This window comes from Xiphias gladius, chromosome 12 (genome assembly GCF_016859285.1).
Source record: "Xiphias gladius isolate SHS-SW01 ecotype Sanya breed wild chromosome 12, ASM1685928v1, whole genome shotgun sequence".
Taxonomy (NCBI): Eukaryota; Metazoa; Chordata; class Actinopteri; order Istiophoriformes; family Xiphiidae; genus Xiphias; species Xiphias gladius.
This window is the reverse complement of record NC_053411.1, coordinates 8,026,052-8,048,792: the sequence shown is the minus strand read 5'-3', so window position 1 is coordinate 8,048,792 and position 22,741 is coordinate 8,026,052. Positions and strand designations below refer to the sequence as shown.

At 41.7% G+C, this 22,741-nt stretch overlaps 1 protein-coding gene across 2 annotated transcripts in view; it reads right to left on the bottom strand.

The window, feature by feature from the left end:
• Positions 1 to 13,056, bottom strand: part of LOC120797431 (sodium/potassium/calcium exchanger 2-like) — a 46,003-nt gene extending 32,947 nt beyond the window's left edge. For both annotated transcript variants that reach the window (XM_040141101.1, XM_040141102.1), the window contains exons 1-2: positions 12,953 to 13,056; positions 10,533 to 11,609 (exon numbers count right to left, since the gene is read on the bottom strand). In XM_040141101.1, the coding sequence (XP_039997035.1) occupies positions 10,533 to 11,435 (903 nt within the window). In that variant the 5' untranslated portion in view covers positions 11,436 to 11,609; positions 12,953 to 13,056. The remainder of the gene's footprint in view (positions 1 to 10,532; positions 11,610 to 12,952) is intronic.
• Positions 13,057 to 22,741: the final 9,685 nt, after the last annotated feature.

Genomic DNA, 22,741 nt, shown 5'->3' with positions numbered 1-22,741 from the left:
CAAAGTCTGAACAAAAAAAAACCCACATGAGGACTGTCACCAAGGATGGGACGGGGTCATCTACTTAAAGCGGATCACGTCAGGCTTATCGCTGCATTACAAGCTCTCTGTCTTTTTTTCTCGAGTTATTCACGAGGTATTAAGGGTAGCCCTTGAGACAAAGAACAATGGTGAAAATTGACACCATTACATTTAACAAGAATGCAAAAGGAGCAGGGTTGAGGGTGAGGTTGAACGGAAAGAAATGGAATACAGCATTTCGGTCACTCATGTTTATATGTGCTGAAGACCAGTGAGACTGAGGAGGTGCTGTCCATGGTGCTGCACCAAGGGCAAAGATTGGGTTCAGTGTGGCTGGAGCTGAACAGAAAACATGCATAAGTTTGTGATGAGATGCAGCCAGCCTGATCCTATATTCATTGCCGGCTGCAACAGCGTGGCTGGTATTGTGTGTGTGTGTGTGTGTGTGTGTGTGTGTGTGTGTACGTGTGTGTGCCCCGTCTGTCTGTCTGTGGACCGATTCTGCCACCACGACAGTGTGACAAGATACAGTCACAAAACCTTACAGGTGTGTATATGAGATTAAAATGAAGGCCAAATCCGAAGATGGGTGTGGTCCAAGCAAGTGGGCCGGAAATAGGGGTGTTGGAAGTAGGGAAGCGATGTTTGAAGCTTTCTTCAAACATCCAGATTATACCCCTGGCCCACATTCATTTTAAGTCGCGGATCACTGTATTCCAGTGTCAATCATTCCTGTCCGTGCTAAGACATTAGGTAAAACTGCGGACCGTCTTGCGATGGGATCACATGGTTAAGCATATCTAACTATAAATGGAGTAATCTGTCTGTCTGTCTGTATTTTGATTTTCTCAACAACCGCTCATCCGACTTCAAACTTCGCAGTTGTATTGCTGGGGAAGGAAGTGCAGTGTCGACCGTGAAGTTTTTCGGATGAGGATTTCTCGAGAAAGTTTCAAACAAACATCGCTCTTCCACATGTTACTGAAGAAAGAGGCGGAACTATACTACGAGGGCAGCGCAGCACTCTGACAAGTTACAGCGCGCACATGCCAGCGTTTTAAGAAAGGTGGACACAAAAAAAGATCCATGCGTTCATTGTGTAACGCTGTATTTATTGTGCTTTTCACTCACAAACCAAGTTGTTTGTGCACAAGATTTAAGGGTACATTTTATGCTGGTAGTTGAAAAAATATGGCATAGTTCACCTGTTTCGCCAAACTCACTTCTCTCATGTTGTGTGCACCATGCGCACCGATTTGGCATTTTGGACTGGTGTGATCCCATCGCAAGATGGTTCCTAATTCACAGAGTTTTTGAAGCCGGGATCTAAGGCACTGCAAAATTGTGTTTTACCACCCGAATGAAGTCAAAGATGAAACAGTCAAATGAAACAGACAGACTGACTTTGCCGCTGGCGGCAGCAATCACAGCCTTTGTTGAAACTTTGAAGCCAAAATTATGAAGGCATGGTTTTGCAGAGTGTGACTTAGACACATAAACTAAGTCTCACCAACTTTCCCACCCCCACCGAACTCAAATTCATCTACAGTATTTTGACAAACATGCATTTTATACACGATCAGCATTTTCCGGAACACTGTGTAGATTAAAGAATCAGTCAGGGCTTTACGTAATGATTCTTTTCATCATTAAACAATCAGCTGATTATTTTGGTTTACTGGACTATAAAATGCCCAGGACAGATTTCCAAAGCCCCCGTTTACATATTCAGATAGCTAAATATGTCACACCAACAATCAAAAATGGAGGACATTCAGTTTGCTTTCACAGACAACTAAGGAAAAGCAAAACATTCATATTTAAGAAGGTGCAACCAGTGAATTTTGGAGCCCTTTTGCTTAAAAAAGTGACTTACATTATTACTCAATTATCAAAATTGTTGCAGAGTAATTTCCTGTCAGTCGACTAATCGCTTAATCAAGTAATTGTTTCAGCTCTAGACTCAGTATGAAAATGTTGGAATCAACAATCCACACATGCAACTGGCAACAGCAGTATCACAAAATACAAAGCACTGTAGTACACAAACACACACACACACACAAAAAAAGGGCTCTTTAGTAAGAGGAGAATTAATGTACACATAAAATGACATTCTTTTTATTGTGTAAACATCTATGAAGTGGACCAACTCACAATGGATCTAATTTGCATGTATAATGATCTTCTCTAGGGCAAAAATAATAACCATTGTTTTACTTTTTTCAAAGCAGACTACATTGTGCTTTTGATAATTACACAGCAACTGTAATAAGTGACAGGGTGACCTTCAAACCATTAACAACACTGAGGAGGCAGTGAAGAGCCACTGTCCACTCTAAAAAGAATGGAGGGGGAAGCCAAATAGCACAATAACCAATTGAGAACGACATAAAAAGCAGCTGTCAGCACCCGTGATGCAAATGAGAACTATTCATTGAATGCAATTCAATTGCATTTGAACAAAAGTAGGGTGCTGATGAGGAACAACAACACTGCCAAGAAAGCTTGCAGAATAATTGAAGTCGGCAAAAGAAGCAACTCTGGCTCAAACCTCCCTCTGATCTACATTTCTAAAAAACTCAAACACTGTGTTTGGATTGGCCCATCGCTTTATTCTGAACGTTACCTTTATCTCTATTGACTGGTCTAACGGCCCCAAAACAAGGTAAAACCTCAAACAGGAAAACTAATTACTGGCTCTCTCTCCTCTCCCCCCTCCTAAGACAAGGAGCCACAGCTGGAATGGATGATAAAACTTGGACTCCTCATCGTCATGGCGAGATCAAAGTCGCAGGCTTTCTATTTTTAATTTATTGGACTGGCTCGGTTGTCAGTGGCTGAGCTGAAGCGCCAGCAGGGTTCTGTTTCTCTCTCTGTGTGTGGGCAGGTACTGTGTATACTGTAAATATTTGCGAAGGTGTGCGCATATAACCTTAAAACTACACTACTGCCTGCTGACATATGGACAGTTCAGATTCGCTCTTTTTTAAAGTTAAACTCTGCTCCTCTCTACAATTTAGCCATCAAACCATCAATAAACTTATTTTCTTCTATTGTCTGTCATGTCAAACTATGCTTCTGTATTTACTGTAGAGCGCTTCTATTTTGATGTTTTCATCTACCCCTTAGTCACCTTGGGCCTGCATGAAAAGAACACAAGCATAATTGACTTCTATCTATTTTACATTCACTTTAGACCAAGGTCACTTCCACAACTTATCTTTTGAAACATCTGTTCTTTTTTCTTTTAAAACGTGAACACCCTCCCTGCTTTCATAGAAATACACAGTGCAAATCAAGGACAAGGGCACATAGGATACAGATGATAACACAAAAAGAGATTCGGTTTTTTAAAAGTTCAACACAGCAGCCCACGGCCACTCCATGCCTACACTGAAGAGTGAGGTTAAGGTTTTTGGGTACTGCACAAACCGTACTTTTACAGTACTTTAAAAATGGGTATTTCAACAGGATTTCCTAGAAATTAGCTTGACAACTGCTTTTATTATCCTTTGAACCCCAAAGAAGAAATCTGAAACAGATGCAGTTCATATTTTGGTAGTAGTTAAGCAGTGCACATCTGGAATTTGCTGAAAATTGGCCTGGCATCTGTCATAATGGAAGATGATCCCATAAACACGTCACCCACGACCAAAATAAACAGCTAGTAACAGAGTTCATGCAGTGCAGCCTGATATTATAGTGTATGAAGTAGGAGATCACTAGGATTGGACTGAATCAAAATTAAGAAACAGCACAACCAGCACAGCATGCAACAACTGTTTTTTATGTGTGAACAGAAGGTGTACAGCATCAGCACGGGGGCTCAAATGTCCCAATCCACGGGGAAGAAACACAAACAGTCTGCTCCCTGCGCAGAACCCGCTCTGTAACTGATCTTTGAAGCACATCCTGATGGAAGATCTCGCCTCCGTGACGCTATTTATAGCTTGGTAATGCATCAGAGGTTGTACCTTCCATCTCAGCAGAAGCAACATCTGCCTCGATACACACTGGCTTATCCAACATTGACGATAGCAGGCATCTAATATTGTGGTTGGCTGCAGAATCTTACTGAGACACCAATCTGCAGACTCTCATTTCAACAAGCATCTGAGTCTTTTTCCTCGTTTGAGTCACTTTCTTGAATGTCTCACTATTACTTATCAGTCATTTCATTTGCTCAATCTGATACTGATGTCACTCTCAGGAAGATTTAATGTAATGAGCTAGCATGATAAAATTTAATTTTAATTATGCATTGTACAATAATATTAATCTATTTAGCTACCAGTATTATCCATGCTATTCCCTTAAAATGACAGAATGACTTTGGCTTCATTGTCATTCCTGACAAACACTGACTTTGGTTTGTCACGACGATCATAACAAGATGTTAGATGGGGGGCATGTCACTCTTTCATAAAGCCACAGTGCACAAAGTGCTGGCTAATCTGATCTGCCTGAGTCCGTATTTTCAAAAGCAGCCAGTCAGTCCATTAGCCAAACAATGAGACGCCACAAGATAAAAAAATAAGCCTTGAGTCGGCCTGGTAAGGTGGTCCTGAGGAGGGGGTGTGCAGATGAGGAAAGACCCCTCTAATGCCACGTGCAGCCAGAGCAAGCCTGCACTGCAGTTCCTAATAAATCTGATCTGACCTTATGCCATGTCAGGGCTAAACTGACCACTTTAAAAGATACATAAGGTTTTGAAATGATCAAATCTGTAACAATAGCGGTTTGAAGAAAAAGTGTGAAAAAGTACAGACTGGAATGGAAAAATAATGCTTTTCTGTTTTCACTGTGGAGTGTGACTAAGATGCCAGCATTGATCGGCTTGCATTACTGGGCCACTTTTTTGCACACTGAAAGAAAAAGAAAAGGGCTGGACAAATGATTGCTTCAGTGGGACGCCATCCGCATGCAAAGCCCACTCCAGTACACACACATCTGTTGCTTCTCCGCGGAAGAATTGTTGAAGCAGAGAAAAGCGCTGCTGATATTCATACTCCTCCATCTTGTGCTGCCATGATCAATCAAGCTTGTGAAGTGTAAGTAGGAGCCGCTGGTTCTATTGTGACCTTGAACTGTGTCTCTACAGTCTGTACAGTAAGGACTCACTGAGTGTGTGTGTGTGTGTGTGTGTGTGTGTGTGTGTGTGTGTGAGATACGTGCATTCAGATGGGGGTGTACAAGGCAGCAGGCATTGGGTGACCTTTTTCGGCCCCTCTACACATACACTGTGACCCAGTGTTCGGTTATCAGACCTTTTTTGCAGGGGTGTGAGTCAACTGTGTCCCGCTAAGTCACCAACCACACAACCAGACTAAGAAGCTTAACTGTAACAGCATGTGCAACAATTAAAGGCAGCGATACAGTAAAAGTGACGCCATCTTTGATCTACGAACCACTGCAGCTCACGGGGCTAAGATGTGTGACAGTTCACTCACCCTTTGGCATGAATGCACAGGGGGGATGATGTGTGTAAGATGTGACAAAATAACAGTCGCATACTACGTTTACTGCAAGCAAACACAAAAAAATAGTACAGCTTATAGCATCAAAAATTCCCCCCCAAAAAATGGAATAGTTAAAACTTCACAAAAGGTGGTATTTGTTGCCAGGATATTGTATTGGATTATATTACACTGCAATGCCTTAATGTTATTTTTTTCCAGACCGCTGGCATTCTTGTGTAGCCCTATCATCTTAAGTCAGTGTACGATCAGAATTTTACAGTAATAATGATTCCACTAAACTAGTTTTTTCAGTGTAATTTCTGGCTTGTAAGGGGGGTTTAAACTGGAAAAAAATAAATAAATAAAAACTCACTTGCCCACCCCGAAAAAGGACATTATGATTTTAAACTGAAGAAACATTCAAAGCAGATGAGAGCAGGTAAAACACAGCCACAGGGTGCAGGATCGTGTCTTGTGAGAGTAAGGAGGGCAGAGGCGGCCACCTAGCTCACTGGGCTAAAGCAGAGTGCCCTTGTTTTAACCAGCAGCTAAGCACTCATTAGTTAAATAAAGGTATTAGGCACCAATCAGGCCAGAATTAAAAGGTAAATACTTCCTTCCAACATCTGTTCGGGTCAAAGATGAAATGAAATCACATTACGCACCAGGATCAAGTGAACTGACAACTGCTTGATGATTTTTCCCCAATTTTTGAGATACATAGTCATCAAAGTTTAAGTTGCCTATATTTTTATATCATCACTGGATCAAATGAACGTGTGTATGTGAGAGGGGTCGCTCTTAGTAACAAACCTGCGGAGAATTACCCCTGGACTCTTTAGTTCTCCCCAGCTCTACAGAGCCTTAAAAGTGTCCTTCAGCTCATTGCTTTGGTTTTACAAAATGCAACTTTACTGTTCTGGCTGACTCTCATCAGCACTGATTTCAGCTGCAGCAGGCATCTGTTTTCAAAAAAGCGCTGACGGCCAAATGCATGCTACCTGCCTAGCGCCAAAAGCCAGACAGACAAAGCTAACAACTAGCCGGTGAATACAGTGGATCTTCTAGCAGCCAAAACCTACACATATATCCCTTAAAGAAGAGCTAAAAGAAGAGTGAATAATAGACTACACAACCCGAAATGAACGCTAATAAAAATACAACACAATAACACTTGTGTCTGGTCCATGTGTAAATAAGCAACTGTTTGCTAACATGTTAGCCATATCATCTTAAAAGTTGATAATGCTAAATGTCAATGTTGTGTTTAAAGCTTGTTTCTGCTGCCCCCAATTGGTCAAAAAAAAAAAAATCAGTTAATGAAGGATAATGTATATGTTGGCAGTAGCAGTAAGTGGTAAACATCATTTTTCTTAATTAACGGCATGGTACGGTTGTGATTTTTTAGTAGTGGAAGCAGAGTTCATTTCTCACCTCAGACTGACTCATTCATCAACTGGTAGCTAAGGTTGTCAGGTTGCCATCATCAGTGGTGGGCATTTAACTGCAGTAATGGATTTCAGGAGGATTTTCAAACCTGCAGGTGCCTCTCTGCAGCCAAGATCTGAGCACGGAAAGAGCACGAAACAATCCCCGAACCATGTGTGGTCTTCCACTCGCTGAAAACAAAAGCCTCTACTATCCTATTCTGCTGTAATTCCAAGTCAGTCTAAGTGCATAGCATTATGGAGCATTCATGGTTTTGTTAACTGGATTGAGAGATTATTGCAGATTATTTATGATGGGGCTGACTGTTGAACTGCTGATAAAATAATGGCTTTAAATAGACCTAGCATCCACTGCCTGGAACCGAGATCTGACAGTTCTTTTTTTGTTTTGTTGAATTGATACTACCACACTTAAACACTGGGTTAAGAAAAACCCCGTAATCGAAAAGCAAGCCCTGCTCTTACCATTTAACATTCTGCCTGGGAGCTAAAGGCATTCGTTTCTAGAAATTAACAGAAACAAGTTACACAAAAGAAACTTTTCATGTCAAAAAAAGAAAAGAGAACACAGTACCACTAGTTAAGTAATGAGATGAGGTAGGCAGAGGTCACAGACTACAAAATTGACTGTTGACTTTTAAATGCAGAATTTCACACTTGTGTCAATGCTACTCTCAGAATCTAATTTTACATGGTATTTATGGCATAAACTGTTGATGGCCTACTGCCCATCACCAACCCCTAAAACCTACAGACACCACACCACCACGCCTGCTCTGCTGCTGACTGCCTATACATCTGTATATGGCAGCAATGTAACACACAACAGGGGACATCCCAATATCATAATGCATGTAGTAATCTCAGGAAAGCCCATTTTAATCAAGTGTTGAGGTCAAGGGCATAGCGTCAAATGACACCGCATTGTCCTTAGAATGCAAAACTTCACAACTTAACAGTACTGTAGGGAGGATTGAGGACACCTTGGTGCTCACTCATGACTACGAATTGATTAATTTAAAGAAAAGCTGCTCTCAGTTCATCGAAACATCCAAAGACTGCAGCTGACACAAAACCCTGCTGCCAGGCTTTTAACACGTTCCAAGAGAAGCAACCACATCACACCAGTCCTTGCTGCCCTTCAACGGTTACCTGCGAGTTTTAGAATTGATTTCAAGATTTTATTGCTCGTTGCTAAAGCCATGAATGGTCAGGCTCCGGGCTAGATCTGGGATCCACTTACTCCCTATGAGCCGGATTGCTGGTTGGTATTCTCTGGCAGGTCCCTAGTAACGGTTCTGAAATCATGACTTGTCACCAGAGGTAGCCGGGCCTCTGCTGTCCAGGCCCCTCAGCTGTGGTTCTCACTGCCAGAGGATCCAAGACAGGTAAACTCAGGATCCTCTTTTAAATCTCCTCTTAAAATTCACTTTTATCTTATGGCTTTTTCTTAACTAATGATATTTGTTTTAATTGTTTTAATTATTTATCTTGTTTTAGATTCTTGCTTTTGATTCATTACTTTTAACCCTTGTTTTTACTGTAAATCATTTTGTAACTGTCTTTTGAAAGGTGATCTATAAATATAACTTATTATTATTATTATTATTATAGAAGTGAATGTCACCTAAAAATAGATATTTAAAAAAAAAAAAAAAAAACTCATGGGGGAATAAAATTTTGTAGGACAAATTTATGAGTTAACTCACCCATCCTTGTCCTTGCCCTCCTGTCTTATTCTCCACTGCTCACGTATGACACACACACACACGCCTACCAAATTGCCAATTAAATCTCAAAATAACATTTGTGTCTTGAAATACACACGTCCCCAAAGTGTCAAAGCTTGATTAAAAAAGGGTGTTTAGAAGATTATATTCTAATAATATTTGCACCTTTTCTAGTTCTATTAACCCTGTAGACCCAGACTACAAACTAAAAAGAGGTTAACTGACTGTCTGTACCTTGTAGAATAACAGCTTTGGACCAATTTTGTACATCTTTAATTCATTCATTTCATGTATGTAATGTGTTATATGTTTTCACAGCAGGCTGCGGAGAGGTGCAGCCACGGGGCTGTTGCACGAGAGGGAGGAGAGGCTAAATCTGCTGTGGGAGATGAGACATGGTGGCGGGGTTTGATCGACTCATCTGTCTTCCAATATTCTTCCCCCCATCGAATGATGTTTTTCAACACACACACGTAGACACACACGAGCCTCTCTTGGCCAAAGTACCCACAATCCATTGCACCGCAAGGTCACTTGAGTCTTCTCTGGCACTCAGCCTGCGCATCTGAGTTCACACTCTTTTCTTGCACATTAGCCCATTAGCTCAAAGTAATACAGCACAAATAAGACCAACAGAAAATACCTATTTTCGTGCTTTGTAAATGAAGAGAGGTGTTATTTTTAGCATTTTGGTTTACACACCGCATAGCAGTCTCTCCCAGTTTCTCCCAACATTGTGCAACCTGCCGTTTAAATACCCTTTATGTACTTAGAATAAATCCTGGTTTAATGAAAGCTTTACTATACAACTTTCTCAAAATTTCATTTCCATCTCATGTCACAAAGAAATCTAAATCCGTCCGGATAATCTCTACACCGGTATCAAATTGCACCACAGTATCTTTTGCCCTCAAGTGTCATTGAGGGGGCGAATGTTATGTGAAGTAATGCAATGATTTCTGCTGTTTGAGTATTTGCTGTTTATGCTACTGAGTACAAACTGAATGTCTGTACATAAAGAACCGCCTCTAAGAGCATATATGGAAGAAAGCACGGGACAAACAAGACGATTGCAGCAATCCTGAAACTATTTACTATATGTGGATTACCTCATCGACCTGTATGTTGTTTACATGTTTACGCAACAATTTAAATACATTATTTATGTGGGAAATCTTTAACTTGAAAAAAAAAAAAAAAAAAAACTCCTGAGATTTTCCAAGGGATTTGTTTGTCAGTCAGGGACACAATTTGTAGAGCTTAACCCAGAATTACACATTTGACTCTGTTTTATTAATCCCACAGTGGAATACTGTATGCCAGCACTGTGCAGCGTTGCTTCAAGCATATTAATGTGCGATGGTCAGTTTAGCTGTTGAAAGTGAGTTACAGTTTCTGTTATTTTCCTCCTCCTGAAGTAATGAACATACATGACACAAGCCAGTCTCATAAAACATATGTCTGGCATCAGTTGTTGCATATTGAATGGTCTAGGAGCGCAGGATATCTGTGAGATGCTGGTTTAATTTGAACATGGGGTTGATGAGAACAAAAAAACGGGTGGAATTAAAAGCATGTCTCCACTGACAAAGCGGTGTCATTTTCATTTATGGCTCAACTGAAAATTCATTAGAATAGCAAATCAGCTGCATGATATCTGTTAAAGCATGAGTGTGTGTGTGTCCATGCCAGAGGAGACATCAAAGGTCATTTCTATCAGCCAAAATACTACAACTCATTACTGCAAACCTACTGTTACTTCCACATACTCTGAAATTTTATATAAAATTGTACTTTAAGAGGAGATGGTGGTGGTGGTGGTGGGAGGTGGGAAAAATAAATAAATAAAATGGTTCAAGAAGCCAACTCACCTTGGGCTGTACCGCCACTTCTACCACTTGATTCTTGTTCATGCAATCTTTGACGAAGCCCTCAACTTTGCCATTGAATTTCATGAAGATCACATAGGCGGCGTAGCCTGAGAGCAGTGTGATACTTTCCCACATGGAGATGAAGTTATCCAGGAAGAAGATGATTAGCAAGATCAGATCCAGGATGTAAAAGGAGACGTCACGGAAGAGTGGCCACCATGTTAAGTTGAGGATCTCCTTGGAGAAGATGGCGCACATCCCAATGACAAAGAGAATGTTGAAGACGGCCGAGCCCACGATGGTCCCGATGCCAACGTTGCTGTGTGAGATGAAGACACCAATGATTGAGGTGAAGAGCTCCGGAGCTGAGCCGCCTGCCGCCATGAAGGTGGCACCTGCTATGTCATCCGAAATGGTCAGCTTCTCTGTGATGACCGTTAGCGCTGGGACGAAGAACTCGTCACACACTATGGCTAAGGCAATGAACATGTAGATCATGCCAAACATGTGGAGGGCCACTGCTCCTTGGCGCCTCTCCTCAAGGGTGAAAACGTCTGGTGGGTACTCCCCCTGGCTCTCATTGCCATCTGCTGTAGATTTCATGGCTATAGGCATGTCGGCTGAAACATTGGGGTCTCTCTGGTGTTGGGTGAAAAGTAGAGTCCTGTGGGGGGCCGACTGGTAGAGACTCTCCTGGGGGAGCGCTGGCTTACTAAGACCACCTGAGCTCCAGGTCAAGGCACTGAAGGAGAGAGCACTTACGGCCACCAGGCTGAAGACAAATCCTAAGATTCGCACGGGCCTCAGCTTTTTCCGCAGACACCGGTGGCCCTGCCGCTTACAGGCAGGACCCAATATGGGTCGTCGCTCTAGTGTATCCATGCAGGGTTGATCTGAACCCATCTCTATACAGCTCGTGGTGTCCTCACTTTCAATGGCTAGGTAGGAAGAGGGAAGAGTGGGGAGCAGGTTTTACTGGCGACAATGCATGGTGCTTTCTTCAGTTTCAAATGAGGTGAAAAGAATGTAGGTGCTTTCCAGGGTCTGGTTTGCCAAATGATGTCTTCATATTAGCCTCTGCGGGGAAATGTCAAAAGAATGAAGTAAAAAATATCATTGAGCCAGGATATAAACTCAAGGGGTCTAAAATTAACAACAAAACACAATAAAAATGTATAACTGGTACGGATATTGAGTACACAGTTCTTGTTTTAAAAATCCTGACATAAACTAGCAACGCTGAAAAGTTAAACGCGACAGAAATCAATTGATTATTTACTCAGTTTTGTCATCTGTCACGTGAAACACTTGATTTATACAGATTCTCAAATCTGAGCTTTTGCTGCTTTTTTCACAGCATTGCTAACTGAATAGCATAACTTGTGAAGGACAAATAATACCCAACACTTCTTTAAATAGATGGGGAAAAAAATGAACAACAACAGCTAAAGTAACCAAAAATCAGGAGTGTAGCTGTGGAAGATATGGCTACACATCAGAACCAAAGCATTCCTAACCACTGCCAAAGTAAAAAAAAAAGGTGATGTAGATATTTAGTCAAATATTTAACAGCTGAAATTTCAATTTACATGTGGACTGTGGAATACTCGGCTTAAAATCCACATTTAATGCATAATTTTGAGTACTGTTTTTAAAATCATCCCACGGTTCCAGTATTCTCTCTTAACACTCTGAAGTGAATCTCTAGATCATATGAAATGAAAGATAAACCAAAAATGTATAAAAGCTTGAATCTGCTGATAGATCCCCTCATCTTCTTACACTTAATTTAAATGAGATGTCATTATCTGGCCTTGACAGACTCACATTAACTCCACTTAGTGTACTCAGTGGTTTTAAACCGAGTAATTTTCAAGTAGCCTAATCGACGATCAATTGAAACATCAACAAACACGAACAGCCGTGAAAAACTTGTAATATGGGCAGATGATCCTGACTGATGCTGGCTTGTCCATCCAATAAGATGTTGGACAGACACCTCGCATTCACAATGGGAAATCCGCTGCTTCTACCTGGGAAGTGATCGCGAATCGTGGAGGCCGACGGTTTACGGACACCACTTGGCTGCAAGTCGGTGAAAAACGGCCCAACGCTTTGACGCCGCCGCCGCCGCTCAGGTGCAAGCCGACAGAAACGCGCATCCTGTCCCGTTTGACTTCTCAGTCATGCACCGCCTGCCGTCTTCCAGCCGAGCGGCCCGTCCGAGATGCCGCTCGCACCGGCAACTCTCTTCCCTGTCTGCCCTTCAACGCCGCCCGCGGCGGCGTCGCCGCACAACGGAGCAGCTAACCAGCAAGCGCCCCCCCCGCCCCCCCCCGACCAAAACAGCCCAGCACTAGTTTCCCCGGCGAGGGCGCACGGGCGCGTGGAGGAGGCTGCGGGCTGTGTCATTGCCTTACCTTTGACAGAGGCGAGGAAACAGCCGCACACAGCACCGCAGCGGGCTGGAATTAGGATTTTCCTCTCCGGTGCCCTCTTGCTCTCATTGAGCAAAATGTGAGCGGTCTCCGCTCGCCGTCGACAGAGGAGGAGCTTTGGAGGAAGAAAAAAAAAAAAAACACACACACACACACACACGCACGCACGCACGTACACACGCGAGCGCACACACACACACACACACACACCGCTTTTCCAACTGCGCTCACCTCTCTCCTTCACAGCAGCAGCAGCAGCAGCATCATCAGCAGCAGCAGCATCATGCCTCCCGTCTCGGATGAGAGAGGGGGGGGAGAAAAAAGAAAAAAGAAAAAAAAAATCACCCGGTCGAAAATAGCCTGCTAATGTAGCGGGACATGGTGCCGGGCCGGGCTAACCATGAGAACCGGGTGGTTTCTTAATAAAGCCAGGTAAGCGGCAGAAAGCGCATCCTCTCCGTCTCAGTCCACGCGGTGGGGGCTTTGATGAGGTTGCATTTTGAGGGGGGGTTGCCGTGGTTACACAGCTAAGGCACTAGTTCCACTATTTTTATTATTATTCTCATTATTCTCATTATTCTTATTCCTCTCTGGACGGAACAGGTGGATGTGCTGCAGCTCTGTCGCCGATTTATGTGTAGCCCCCGCCTTGGGTCGTTTCAAGGTTAAATGCAAGTGGTGGGTCCATTCCTCAAAGATAACACTGTAATGTGCAGCTCCAGGTGCAGCATCACGTTGTTGGTTTTTTTGTTTTTTGTTTTTTACATTTTGTTTAATTCACACCGTCATATCTTTAAGTTCAATATGAAGCTGGAGTCAGCAGCCAGTCAGCTAAGCTTAGCATAAAGACTGGAAACAGAAACAGCCAGCCAGGCTCTGTGCGAAGGTAACAAAATCCGACTACCAGCACTTCTAAAGTTCACTAATTAACAGCTTATATCTGAATTGTTAAATCTGCACAAAATCAGAGTATAAAATGACAATTTGTGGGTCTACATGGGGTTTTGTGTGGGACTATTTCTTTTGTGGGTGCAGGGACTTCCTGGAGTCTACCACAAATTCCTTTTTGCAGGCTGGTTTTGGCAGGGGATGAAGCAAACGCGAATTCCCCGTGTTACTCAGTGAGCTTTAGAAATGCTGGTAGACAGATTTTGTTACCTTTGGACCCAGGCTAGCTGGGTGCCCCCGGTCTCCAAACCCAATGCTAAGCTAAGCTGACCAGCTGCTGGGCGTTTGCTTCATATTACAGACATGACAGCGGTATCGATCTTCACATCTAACTCTCAGCAAGACACAAAAAATGTCGAACCATTCCTTTAATATTTATATCTATTTCTTTACATGTTTGGCAGTTTAAAGTATCAGTGGAATAGTAAAACATGGAAAAGGTCACATTCTTTATGTGCCAGTTTGCTTCATTTTGAATATGTCACCACTACCAATCCTTCATCTGACATGATCATCGTCCCTACTGCCCCCCAGGTTGCAATGTTTCCACTAAGGTCAAATAAAGCCCCCCAACAACTTAACATTAGTCAGCAGGTCAAACCCTGCTGGATAGACGCAGACTTGCAATCGCTACACAGCGGGACAAAGTATGTGTGACACTAATGGCCTGGTGCTGTATAATAAATCATGATTCACTGACCTCATTGACTGCCCCCTTTCCTCTGCTCTCCTCTCCTCCCCACTGCAGCTGCCTCTTGTTACCGAGCAGAAAACACAGAGGTCGACAGCATTAACTCAAGTTATGTCAGATTATCAATAGTCTGATGTTTTGTGACGACTATCCATTGTGCTAGATTGGCTGATTCGGTAGTACTTGGTATTCAAAAACGTCCTGTCAAAATGTCCTCTAATAAAACATTAAATAATATGTCTTTTAATTAGATGTGAATGTCATTAATATCAAAAAGTTCCTTAAAGCAGTATTTTGACATTTTAGGGAATGTGCTCACTCTATTAGATATGTACTATTGAACTATTTCTGAGCTAAAAAGATTGATACCACTTAATATGTCCAAAAATATAAGTGATGAAAAGACATGTTGTGGTTTTGCGAGGGCTTATGTACCAGACTATGTCTAGGCCAGGAGCAGTCACTTCTTCCAGCTGGGCTTACTGGCTGCTTGCTGTAGCTTCATATTTACCAGAATGAGAGTGGTATCCATCTTTTCATTTAACTCTTGACAAGAAAGTGAATAAGCATAATTCTGAAAACGTCGAACTGTCCGTTTAACCACGAAGACTTAACCTCCATGGTGTAATGTCAATCACGAAGGACCCGAATGCCTCCGAGTGGAATGCTGTGACACCCAAAAGCCCAGAAGACTTAGGAAGATGTATTCTCTTGCAAAGTTATCGAGTTTGAGTGCGTCACTGGGTTGTTACACTGGAACTTTCGCCACTGGGCTTCCTCACCAACCAGTCCCAAGTTTTTCCACAAGATCAAACTAGTGGCTTCCATCAAGCTGATTATAATGAGGATTTGATTGGTGAATTAACACATAAGTAGGTTACATGGATCAGATGGCCGGGGATGATAAGTCTCGGGCTGTGAGGCAGGGTTTTTCTGCCACTGACCCATCTGTCATTTTGAAGAATTAAGGGACATTACTTCAATTTTACACAAAGTTCAGTTTACTCATTACAAAGAGTATTTGTCAGCCTGTGAAAACAGACATATACTGTCCTCTGTGGTTCTGTAGGGAGCTTTTGAGAGTTTGAAAAAAAAAATGACGTTGATTATGTCATAGTGATGTCATTCATGGTATCTCAGCGTGGGCTTGAGTCTTTAACAGATTTTTAAAGATCACATCTCATTTTTTGAGATTTCTGACGGAAGGCCTGCATTACAAACTTGAGGTGTGGGGTTTAAATGAAGTGGGAATTGAGAGGACAAGAGGGGTCTAATTCCGAGTGTTGTTGAGCTGCAATATGGGAAATGTAGGATCAAGAATTTTGGGAACTTTACTAAAAGACTACAACTTCTGCTGCTTCGATATTGATCATTCTTTTAAAAACGTGTCTCTTGTGAGTGCCCCGACATTATGCACATGCAATACTAAATCAGTGGAGAACCCTCCCTTTTGTACTCGCCTGAATGTTAAAGTTTGAGCAAATGACATTTTGTCTTAGACGAGTGAGGGTGACATGCCGACAAAATATACCTTTGTCTCTTATTTAAGTAATATAAAATATTGCTTACAATCAAAGTTGGGATTAATTTCAGTTATTTTGAACCTGTGCAAAAAAAAAAAGGTCCTCAGGGTAATGTGATAGTAAATCAGAAAAGTTAAGTTTGAATACCGTCTATACAGCACACAAGGGCTTTCACAATATCTGACAGAGTTGTTCGATATTCTATGATTAGCTGCAGGAGCACATGCATCTGATCCGTATACATCATCATCATCATGAAGTGCACACCAAGCCTGTGACCCCGGTTCTTCAAATTAGATCCGTCAATATTTTTGCCTATCAAATGAGATCCCATCCAGGCTGTCAGCTCTTTTTCAACAATAGCCCCCCGGTGCATACACTACCACACTGGCCACTCCTGAACATTTCCAGCATAAAAGTGATGACTGGTCACCAGTCATGTGGGTTGGGGTGGGGAGGAAGGGGGTTTGGAGGGGTGACTGTGGCAGTTGTTTTGATTTGTCTGAAATCTGTGCTTTCACAAAAACAACAGAAATTTCCATGCTGGCCCTGCCCCCCACCCGGCCCACCCTCGCCTAGGCCCGGCAGCTAAATCCAAGCCTTTGTGTCCCACATAGTTGTATGGATTTGTCAGCAATTGGGGATAGACAGGGTGATGATAACCAGGCAAGTTTTTCCGGTAAAGAGGGAAGAACAACTGACTGAAGCAATGTATTGGATTAGCTCTATTAAACAAGTTATTTTTTTTTAATAATAACTAATGCCAAAAGCTTTCTGGTCCTGTAGATGAGGAAAGCAGTGAAATTGGAGAGTCCCAAGATAAGAGACTTTTCTAAGAGACTTGCTCCGGATTAGATGTTGAAAGCCTCATATTAGGAACCCCCACCACCACCACCACCACAAGTCTGCACAAAGAGGCTTGGACAGACCACCTGCCCCTTAGGAAAACGTGGTCAGCAAAACATACTGGGCACAGGCACCAATGGGATACTCAGACAGTAAAAGTGAATTGATGCTGCCCTTAAAACGGCTGAGTAAATGTTTCCAAAAGACAAATGGTCTGCCTAGGAGGTACAATACAAAAGCAAGACTGTTCAAAGATAAAAATCGGAGAGACCATTTTAGCTAAAAACAGGGGGTTGAGGGAAATAATCATTTTAGAAGTAGTACCTCTAAAGAGATTAATGAATTGATAATCCACAGGCAGGACTGATCACTAAGTGCTGGAGCTGATTAGATACGAGCACACGGTGTGAAATTGAGACCCCGCTTTCACTGGTGGTACATGTAAACATACTGCAGCCAGGATTTTGATTTTTATATTGAAACCCAGGGTTAGGCTTAACCCTAGGCTTAAATCATTTTATGGTTCTACTGTACTTTGTGTTATTTTTTTGTATTTTATTGGAATATCCGATACATTTATTCATTGTTTTTAAATAATTGTTATTGTAAACATGCAGCAACAGTTGTATGTCACAGAGTTTATCTTTGTGGTGGTCTAGAAGATGATTTCTGAGTTTTCTCTTCTCTGCCAGGATTAGATTTTGGTGGGAAAATGGGGAGTGGGTAGTTCAATTGTTATATTCATTAATGTATGTATTTATTTATGTACGTAAAATTGACAAATTTCTCTCCAAAAAGATATCCTCCATCTAACAAGAGTAAGAGACTGTATTTAGGCATAGGGGTGCTTCAAGCTAAATGCTAATGTCAGCATACTAAAATGCTGACGTTTGGCAGGTATGATCTATACTATGTTCGAAATCATAGTGAAGTTTGTTAGCATGCTGAAATTTGCTAATTAGCAATAAATACCAAGTACAGATGAGGCTGATGGGAATGTAATTAAAACAAAAATGTCAACCTTATGGTGGCGCTATAAGAAATGTCAGAGGATCACCAGAGTCGTTTGGATACATCCTCTCAGGATCATGAATATCTGTACAAAATTGAGTGGCAATGCATCCGGTAGTTGCCGAGCTATTTCGGTCTGGACCAAAGTGGTGGACCGATTGACAGACTGACATTGCCATCCCTAGAGCCACGCCACTAGCACGGCTAAAAACACACAATGTCCAACTTTAAATTACTAAACGTAAACTGCAGTTCAGGTCTCCAAATTCCCAGAAGAAACTTTAGAGGACATAACCTCTGTGTCATGTCGTCTATAGTTTTAGCAGCGATAGCTGCAGTTATGATAGATCATTTCAATCAAAAGTGAAACAGTGGTCTCCTACTACCACATCTGAAGACTTTTATTCTATATTTTGACCTGCTTAAAAGCATTTAATCATAATAATTACAACACTCAACATTTAAACTGCAAAAAATAATTCTTTTCCCATCAGTCAATACTGTCCAGAGCATATAGAACATGGTGGACTCAACTTTAATCAGTTGTAGGGAGGAGCTACTAGTGTATTGAGTGTGTGCACGACTTTGTCTGGATTCTACACTTGGAATAGCTTGATTGCCTCCATGTACCTTTTATATCATCAGTAAACACTAAAAGTTCTGCAGAAAATACAGAATAGAACACTTCACATCAACATTTTACATTTGGATTTAAGCTGTTAAGCTACATTTAGTATTAAAGTAGAATACATTATCTTAAATAGATTTTTCTGCTTGGGGCATGAGCTTAGCTGAAGTAAAAATCCAATCAATCTTTGCCTTTTGTAACCTTACAGCATTTAACCATCGCAAGACAATGCTACGGAAAGGACAAATAGGACAGAAGAGTTGCATTGATCTGCTCGCTCCATCCCTCAATTCATATGACTAAAAGCAGGAGGGGCAACATGTGCAGTGCGTCCTCATGACCTTCAGTAGCTGAATATGGCCTCTAGTATTTCAAGGCCTTACATACATGAAGTGCGGCCACAAAGCAACGATCAGACTGGTACATCGAAAGAGTAGACGGTTGATTTGCGTTGGCGATCTCGTGTGAAGGTTTTCAAGGGACAAGTAAACAACAGCCTGACCCTGCAGCATGTTTTCTATGTCATTGAGAAGTCTGATGCGAAGGAGGAAAGCATTGATACAGAATGTGTGCTGCATTATAAGGTTAATCCTTACGTCGACAGCCCCACAGATGGGCTGACCTGCTGGGCTGCACAGATGAGTTTTTGGAGGGGCAAGAAGTTGAAAGCCATCGCTGCCTGTCTGGTTTTTGACAAGTAGGAGGGAGAAATGAGTGAGATTGAGCAAAAACCCGACAACTGGGGGGGGGGGGCGAAAAATGTTTCATGCTCTGATGTCATTAGGAAGGCGAAAGCAGAGCTGTAATCCTATTTTAATCGCAGTGGATTTATTAAACAGGAGCAGCAGGTTTAAATCTCAGCAGATTACACAGAAGGCCCAAGGAGATGTGGGGAGGGGGGAGTTGAGGGCGGGGGATGGAGGCTTGCATAATCAAGTGCACTTAAGGTGATATGATTCATCTATCTTTGACCGGTCAGCACTGATTGAGAGCAAGGGGACATGGGCATCAGGGGCATCATCAAAATGTCAAGAGTGAAGTCCTATCAGATTATCTAACCATCATGAATTTATTGATATTTTGTTGGATTAAGATCTAAATTAAAGACCACATCCATTGAGACGTGGTCTTCTAAAATAATTACTTTTGACAAGATTAAGACAGACTGCCTACAGATGTTACTAATTATTTGGACGTGTGTTTATGTGCCTCAGTGTCCCTTGGAGTTGGTGCAAATCTCCTTGGCACCCTTTAAGAGACCTCTCATGAAGAACGGGTTAATCCCAGGTCACATCACATCTGGATTTAATCAAATCAATCCCTTAACAGATCATGTAGAGCAAGGTTCAACCTGTAGAGGTCACCAGTAATAAAAAGTTTCCAACTGATAATTGAAATCTTGTGTAGGCTATGGCTATTCAAGTTTGCATTAATTTTTGTCACAAATTGACGCACAAAAATGGCCAATGCTTTCTGCCGTGAACTCTCGAAACGTAAAACAAAACTTAAGATTGGTCAGTCGCAGGTATGATGAGTAGGAAGACTCTGGGGAAGAAACTCACCGGGCACCACAATGAATTCTGGCTATGTGCTTAACTCCCTACAAGGGACTTTTCACAAAATGCGATGTATAACACACTTGGAAACTGATAATGTGTGTCTTTCACTTATAATCTAGACCAGTCCTAAGACTAATGTCTCTCAAAACCAAACATTTGAATCACTAATGCACCATGTGCAACACACAATATTTATTGTAAGCATTAAAATGTTACAGAATTTCAAAGATAATTTAGTTGTAGAATTTGTTAGTTTAATTATGAAACAACATTTCTAGGTGTACTGATTAATCACTAAAAAACAGTGCAAAAATAATTAACTTCTTAATGTGGAAACCAGATCCAGCCCATAAGGAGTTCTGACTAAGGTAAGCATAAAACCAGACAGTTAGTTTCATGCCATTAAAACGGATGCGTAATGTGCCAAGGCACTGTACAGAGCCTTGTGTTGTCACTGAACTTTGCCTTTGCCAAAAGCTTCATCTAAAAGGATGCCAAGCTCACCATCTGTTGGCTGAGCTTGGCAAATGTCTGTGACGCAGCACCGCTTTCATTGGGAGACATTTTGAGCTATTTCGCTCCTTTTTAGAGATACAGTGCGTAGGCTGCAGATTCTTGTACCTGGATATTGTTTGGCAGAATGCATGGCATGAACTTTTCGATTTATAAAGAAATGACAAAGGCATTGAGGCACTCCATGTAGATCTATGGGGTGATCAGTTGGGTTGTTAAAAAACCTAATCTTGCTAAACAATTAAGTCATGTTTTTTTGTTGTTCTACATTATATTTGGCTAAACGTAAATATGGAAATATCACTATAACTCTCATCTGCATGATGTATTTGTATCATTAGTAAATGCAGCTGTAGTGCCATCAAAGCTGGAATTGCATAACCAAGACATACCGCTTTTTCTCGTGAAACATAAAACAGCTCCCTAGTACTGTAGAGGAAAAACAAGAAAAAACAAACAAACAAATTGTGTAGGATCTGTCAAAATATGTCAGTTAAAGGGACTTTGCTGAAACTGGGCTAACCCAAACCTGTTTATATACCAGACAGCTCAAAGATCTTTTCCTTGCAAGTTTGAAAAACAGAAAGTGTTTTAAGAATCGTGTTCACAATTACAGAATTCAGGTGTAAACATGTGCATTAAAGGCATGTCTAGAGTAGTAAAATATGATGTTTGCATTGCGGCCCAAAGGTTGAGAACAAGAATTCATACTCGCTGTGCCACCCTGTAACCTGTCAGCACTCTACAAGTAGCATATTACATACAACTACTGCCATCTACTGGACAAATTATTTAAGGTCCTTATATCTCTTGGTTTGGAGTCACGTCCATTGTTCCTTGCTTGTGGAGATGGGTGGGACTCAGATGAGGCCTGGGCAGCATAAACTCTCAAAAACATGGATGCAGCTAAATACATTTATTAGGGCTCTGGTCCATTTCCATTTGTGCCAGGACACCATGCCAGGAGGTCAGCAAGTACAACAGCGAAACTCTGGAACTTGTGAATGGAAATGGAGGGTGGCCATTGTTAACATTATTGATTATACCTGTACTTATCCTGCTGGGACATGTGAAAATGCACCGTGAAAAAGGCCAATATGTTTTAATTAAGTGCTCATCCACACAGCCTCTCAGCAAAAAGTGTCTCGTGTCCATCGTTACTGCAAAAGGTACTTTTATGTAAAAGGTGTTATTTAAGGGAAATCGAGGACTTTTCCTGACCTGCCCAGGGAGATTCTGTGTTGTTCATACAAAACACAGGAAATAATAGGCTGTCGGCTCGATTTTCGTGGCTGCCACAACCCTCAAGTTGTAGACATTGACCTTGCTGATATAATTGCAAGAAGTTTCCCGGCAGAAAGATTATGTTAGGAAAACCAAAGATTTTTTATTCTTTCAAAAAAGGAAAATAGATAAGAGAGCGGTGAAAAGAGTAAAGTAGGTTACTATAGATGTGTGACAAGTTAAAAGGAAAAACCAACATAAAGTCTCTCGGTAAGGTGTTGTGCGACAATGTGCCGCCAGTACAGCTTCGATGCACCTTGGTGTTGATTCTACAAGTCTCGGGAACTCCAGTGGAGGGATGGGCACCGTGCTTCCGACAGATATTCCCTCACTTGGTGTTTCGTCGATCCTAAATATTCCATAGGTTGTGGCCTGGTGACTGCGAGGGAAGGTTTTTCCTTCAATTAGTCAACCCTCTGTATATTTGCCAGTTGTTTCAAAGAGATTATGGTCATTGTTGATTAGGTATCTATTTTGTTGTTTATCACTTTTTATATCTTTCACGTCATGCTTGTTAGTTGTTCAGATAAAATAGTCAGAGCTTAATTGGTTGAAATCCTTGCTAGGAAATTCCTAGTTCAAAATAAAAGGAAGTTATTGGCTAGGGCTATTTAAAGGGTATTTCATGAATATTAGTTTCTATTTAACAGGCCTATCGTTGCATACCGCATGGCTGGTTTCCTGCTAACCTCAGCATCGGTGTGTAGTAGAAAGCACCCACCAGCAGGGGGCAGATTCCGCAGGCGCAGCAGTCAAACAGCCGGCATG